Source organism: Juglans regia, chromosome 15 (assembly GCF_001411555.2).
Source record: "Juglans regia cultivar Chandler chromosome 15, Walnut 2.0, whole genome shotgun sequence".
Taxonomy (NCBI): domain Eukaryota; kingdom Viridiplantae; phylum Streptophyta; class Magnoliopsida; order Fagales; family Juglandaceae; genus Juglans; species Juglans regia.
The window spans coordinates 12,136,667-12,143,098 of NC_049915.1; the positions used below are offsets into that span (position 1 = coordinate 12,136,667).

At 40.9% G+C, this 6,432-nt stretch overlaps 1 protein-coding gene across 1 annotated transcript; it reads left to right on the plus strand.

Moving 5' to 3' along the window:
- Window positions 1-5,794: 5,794 nt before the first annotated feature.
- LOC109012238 lies at window positions 5,795-6,322 on the plus strand. Its single transcript, XM_018993774.2, has one exon. The coding sequence runs from the start codon at window positions 5,795-5,797 to the stop codon at window positions 6,320-6,322; it is 528 nt and encodes a 175-aa protein (XP_018849319.2).
- Window positions 6,323-6,432: the final 110 nt, after the last annotated feature.

The window sequence follows — 6,432 nt, forward strand, 5'->3', positions numbered from 1 at the left end:
GTTAGAGTTTTTTCTTAAATAATGATCCTAACTAGTATTACACGTGATTTTTCAACTTGCTTGCTATAGACATATTTTGGATTTTTTGTAAGTACACCTCTAACTTGTATTTGGATATTTTATGCACATGACTTGTGAACTTGTTGTTTGTTTCAGTTTTGTATGGTCATTTGTGACATTGTTATTCTTCCATGAGCTACGAACTTCTCTTGACATGATTATTTTTAAAGTATGATTAAAATAGTCTATGGAAGATGTGTATGTTATGAAAAATGGAGTAAGAAGCCATGCTAGGGTTTCGGTTTGTAATATGTTTGTTTGAACATGAATATTTGTCATTTCACTGTTTTGGTATGGGACTAAGTTCGTGAAAATATCGTCCATAACCACAAGAAAATTTTTCAGCCATACATGAGAATTCTTTATTAAAGACTCTCCTCAATACATTTGAAGATTCTAAGTTCATGAAAATTGATTGGAATGCATGTTTTCCTACATAAGAGTTTTCGGCCAACCCTATGGATGAAGTAAGATTATTGGTGTTTTATGATTAATATGTTAAGGATGATTCTTAGTTATGTTAGGGTTTGTATGTTTCGGCCCTTACAAGGAATTTATTGGAATGTATGCTCTTGATTGATGTGAATGCCCTTAAATTGTTGTAAAGGAATATGTTCGCATGTTCTAATATTTTCAAGTCGTAACGCGATATGTATTGCATGCATGAATGTCTTATGGTTATGATGAAGCATTCTGGCATCTCATGTGTTTCCTGAAAGTTCTAAGATCATGTCACATGCATTGGGATTGTGAAAACCCTTTTGAAATGAAAATAGTCTTTTTAAAAGTTAAGTTTTATCACGACCCCAAATGCTGGGATGAGGGAAGGTCCTAGTGGAACTCCTCTGTCCTCTTAGGAGTGTTTAAAATGGAGGGATACCTCTGAGACGACGAAGTACTGTCAGTAGATTTTGAATGGTTCCTAAAAGAAAAGACACCGGAGCGGGATCGCACCTAAAGCTAGTGGGTGCACCTACGGTGAAGGCGAAATGTGAGCTGCTGTATATGAAAGACAAGACGTAGTCAGCTTAGTCAAAGTGGCCAATGGTTGATATGGTAACTAGCAGGGAACACATGGTGTATAGGGGAGCCGTGAGATATCCAATTATATGTTATAAGTCAAGAAAGACCACAAGCTCATAAGTATGTTAACGAACAAGTATGAAATGAAGAAAGAATGTTTACGAAAGTAAAAGTTATGAAATGACATGATTTTAAACGATGTCTTTTGAAAGGTCAAGTGCATAAGTATAAGTTCATATCCATGCATTCATTGTTAAGTATTTGTTGCACATTATTTATTTACTTACTGAGATTTTTCGAAATCTCACTATTGTATTTACCCACTATCGTTCTTTACTCAGAATGATAGAAGTTGTATCAGGTACACGAGACCATTATGTATGGACGAAATCTGTGAAATAATAGAGGATGAGTTCACCGTGGAGGCTCGTCATCAATCTACCCTAGGATTTTATGTTTTAGGTACCATGACTAATGTTCCTATAATTGACTTAAGTTGACTTTTCGCTGTGATATATTGTATACTGTTAGTTATTATTAGGTGCATTGTATCTTATCTGTCATGTACCAGGGGCAGGTAACCCTGGTGTTGCATGTCCCGCGTTTCAGTTTCCTTCAAATTTCAAGTGAAGGTTGATGGCGCCACAAGTATAGTCACCTGTACCTGAGTCATTAGAGACTTCCCTCTAAGTCTAGATGGAAGGATTATGGAAGAAGAACTTATCATCTTTAGTCTATTGGGCTCGATTTATATTGTTCTAACCCACAACTCTTGGTTCTCAAAATTTTTGTGTGGTTTGCTTTTGATTTGGGAGAGAGGGAGCTAGAGCTTCATGTGTGTGTGAGTGAGTAGAGAGAAGAAAAAGAGAAAATCAAGGAATAAGTATGATTTTCGTGTAAACCCTCAAATAAGAAGACGATGGGTGTTTTTATACTAAAACTAGCTAAAACTCTCTTTCATCTTGCTCTGGCTTTATTGCCAAGTAGATGACTCTGGATCTTAGTTGTTCCATGTTGGACAAGTGGCGCCTAGCTACTACATGTTGGGCAAGTGGCGCCTAGCTGATGCATGTTGGACAAGTGGCACCTAACTGATGCATGCTGGACAAGTGGCGCCTTGCTGATGCATGCTGGACAAGTGGCACATGGCTGATGCATGCTAGACAAGTTGCAGCTAGCTGTAGTTTCCCATGACTCTAACAATGACTCTTCATAAATGTTGTGCAATTTCCTACGAGAATTAATGACTCTTCATAAATGTTGTGCACTTTTCCACGAACTCCATTAATGACTCCATAAATGTTGTGCAATTTTCCCACGAGCTCCATTAATTACTCTTCATAAATGCTCTATTAACCTCCTCTAAGCTTTAAATGCTTGAGTACTATTGGATGATGGTGGGCGGGCACACTAGGCTAGGGTATGGAGAACAAAAATATGAAAAGTGTCTTCGAAAAGAATCCTCTTGCCAAGTGGCGTGGGTCCTTGAAAATCTGAAATCCTCTTCATTTTCCTCATAATTGCTTTCCTAGGAAAAATAAGAACACTTTGCATGTATGCCAAGTGTCCATTTGTTGCTAGGGTTAGGGACTTTCGGAATCCCCTTTGCCCTAATTTCGAAACCCTAAACGCCTCTTGGTGTGTTCCTCATGTGGTCTAGGTTCAATGAACCTTCAAGGGCGTGTAGGCCTTTATGGCAAAAATCCTAATGTGTCTCCTCTATGCTAGAGCCTTCTTGTTCCTAGGCATGTGCATGGTTGCCATTTGGCATAGGCGTGTGTGTGTGTTTGCCCTAGTTGCCCATTTCTCTTGTCCTCTTCCCACAAAGATTCTTCTAGAGCCTTGAGAGATGTGTGTGCCTTTGCCCTAATAATTGTCGGGATGCAAGCGCAGAGCATCGACTTAGATGGTTCTTGTGACACGTTAGCAATGAGGGAATAATAGAACATTTTCATTGAAAGCTTTGGCTTACATGACTCGATGAGAATACCTCTCTTTTAAGGGATTTTTAGAAAAAACACTTCTTGAGATGTTCCGCATTCCATGGGCGTGGCAGCTCCTTTCCCTCTGTGTCCCTAAGCTAGTAGGTTTTGAGTCAATGGTAGGCCGTAACCACGTATGGTCCTTCCCACCGTGGCCTAAGCTTCCTTCTTTCCTGGGATGTCACTCCCATTTCCCTTAGCACCAAATCTCCTTTTTTGAAGGACTGGGGTATGGCTCTTCGGTTGAAATATTGTTCTGTTTTCCTCTAGCTAGCTGATATTCTTATCTCGGCCTCCTCTCTCCTCTCTTCCACTAGGTCTAGATTTGCACGCAGACCTTCATCATTTGTTCTTTCGTCGAAGCGTTGGACTCGAAACCTCGACATTCCTATCTTAACTAGAATGACTGCCTCACTGCCATATACTAATGTAAAGGGAGTTTCCCTAGTAGGGATTTAACCGTAATATAGTACGCCCATAGGATCCCGAGGAGCTCTTCCCCCCATGCTCCCTTTCTAGCTGTCAACCACTTTTCTAGGATACGTACCAGGGTCATATTGGTCACCTCAACTTGTCCGTTGGCTTGCGGGTGTCCTGGGGACGAATACCTGGCCTTTATGCCCAGCTCATTACACAAGCTTTTGTAATGGTTGGAGTTGAACTGTCACTTGTTGTTTGCAATGATGATCCGGGGTATGCTATACTGGCACACCATGACCTTCCACAAGAATAGAGTTACACTGGCGGCAGCGATTGTCGCAAAGGGCTTTGCCTCCACCCACTTAGTAAAGTAGTCCACTGATACCAACATGAATTTTGCGTCTCCCTTTCCCGGTGGCATCGATCTAACTATATCTAGTCCGCACCATGTGAACAGAAAGGGGGAAGTGATAGATGTTAGCTCCTTGGGTGTGCAATGTGGAATTGGCTAGTGTATTTGGCACTTCTCGCACTTCCGGACAAATGCCTTCGCATCCTTGAGGGCTCAGGGAAAATAGTAACTAGCCCTCAGTGCCTTTCCTGCTAGGGTCTTTTCTCTCGAGTGATTTCCACATACCCTTTCATATATTTATGCCATGAAGTACTAGGCCTCTTTTGGGGAGATGCACCTAAAGAGGAGGGAAGAGAAACCTTGTTTATACAACTTCCCGTCCGCAAGGACAAATCAGGCTGCCCTAATCTTTACTCTCATTACCTTCTCCTTCTGCTTCGACAAGTCTTTATTGGTTAAAAATTGGCTTATCTTGTGAGCCCACTCAGGTATGGCATCCTCTATTTTTGAGATCTAGATTCCCACGGCCGAAACCCCTACTACCCTAGTAACTACAACTGATAGTAACTCTATGTCATCCATGCCCGATGCGGCCCGCACTAATTGGTCTACCTTCCAGTTATCCTTACGGAGAATTCGTTCGATGGTGAAGTTTCAGAAGCGGTTGCGTTCTTCCCATACCTGTTAAATAGAGCTAGAGTCTTTTGCTCTTCACCATGTACTTCCCTTTAACCTGGTTCACTACTATCTCAGACTCTGCCTTTACCTTCACATTCGTTGCGCCCAGAGCCCTTATGATGGAGAAGACCGCCAACAAGGCCTCATATTTTGCTTCGTTGTTGGTAGTTTTGAACTCAAGCCTTCTAAAGTAGTAGGTCTCTTGCCTTCATTGGGAACCACGTACACCCTCACTCCCCTGCCTTTTTGGCATCACGATCCGTCAACGAAGACATGCCACAATTTGCCCTCTGGCAAGGTGGGCACATATTCAGAGTCTCTGGTCATCTCAAAAACGAAGTATGCAAGGGCTTGCCCTTTGATGATTGTTCAGGGAATGTAGTCGACGTCGAACTCGCTTAGCTCGATCAACTAATTCACTAGGCATCTGGACGTTAAAAAATCTTCTTCAGTGGCACTTTCGTCAGGACCTTTATCAGATGTGCTTGGAATTAAGACCTTAGTCGGCGGACAACTGTTACTAGTGCAAATGCTAACAACTCATCAATGGGTCTCTCGGCTTTGCTCCTCTTAGTGCCTTGTCGGTGTAGTAACCAGGCCTCTAGGCTTCATCCTCTTACTGGACGAACACTGTTGAGACGACGATGGCCGTGACAGATAGGTATAGGGACAAGGTTTCCCTCAATGCCATTTGGCTTAGGAGGGGCAAGTTATTGAGATATTCCTTGAGTTGGGTAATGCCTTTTCGCAATCATCATTCCACTCATGAACTTTTAACAACACACAGAAGAACGATAAGCACTTGTCAGTTGATTTGGAGACAAATTGATTGAGCGTCGTAATTCTCATCGTAAGTCTTTGTACTTCGTTGATGGTCTGAGGGGATTTCATGTTGATTACGGCTTGAATCTTCTCTGAATTGGCTTTGATGCCTCTTTCTAAGACTATGAACTCGAGGAACTTTCACGACCGTATCACAAAAGCACTTTGGGAATGTCTTGCAGCAAACGATGTATGGGCAAATGGCTTGAGTGATATACACAAGTGGAAGATGGAGGGTGTTGATCTGCTGACATTATGGGGAAAGATGATGAAAGTACTTGAGAAAGCTAAGTTAGAAGAGGTAGCTGTTATCCTTAGAAAAGTCTAGCTGAGAAGAAACACCTTTGTTTTTGATAATAGACTCACATGCCCAAGAAGATTGTTATCAATAGCCATTGAGACACATGAGGATTCCAATAAAGAAAATGGAAGGGTTATTACTGAAGATCATCAGGCTATGGTGCTTGTTAATAAGTCTAAATGGGTTCGACCTGCAGCAGATTTTGTAAAGGTTAATTGTGATACATCATTGGACTTGAAGAATAGGAGAAAGGGGGTGAGAATAATTAGTAGAAATGAAGAGGGAGAGGCACTGCTTGCGGTGTGTGATAGTAGAAGGAATGTACAGTCTCCGAAAGTTGCAGAAAGTATGGCTCTGTGGAAGGCAATGCAGATTTGTAATGAACTCAATATTCAGAAAGTCATCTTTGAAGGGGATGCAAAGACAGTTATCATGGCTGTGAAAAATGATGAAGAAATTTTGTCTCTTGTTGGTCCTTTGATAGATGATATTAGAAATGTCTTTAAGCTTAGGAAGGACTGGTTTTTACAATTTGATTATAGGGAAAAAAACTCTATTGCACACAATTTGGCTAAGGCTGCTTTACACTTAGATTTGGAAAAAATTTTGATAGAAGAAGTTCCGGTCTTCATAGTCAATAATCTGAATTTTGATAGAAGATGTAAACATGAAACACTTTTATAATATAATGAGGTTTCTTTTCAAAAAAAAAAAAAAAACCATGGTCGCAATAACACCACCCATATTTTAAATAAAGACCAAATACAATTTTCTTAATATTTTATAAAAAATTT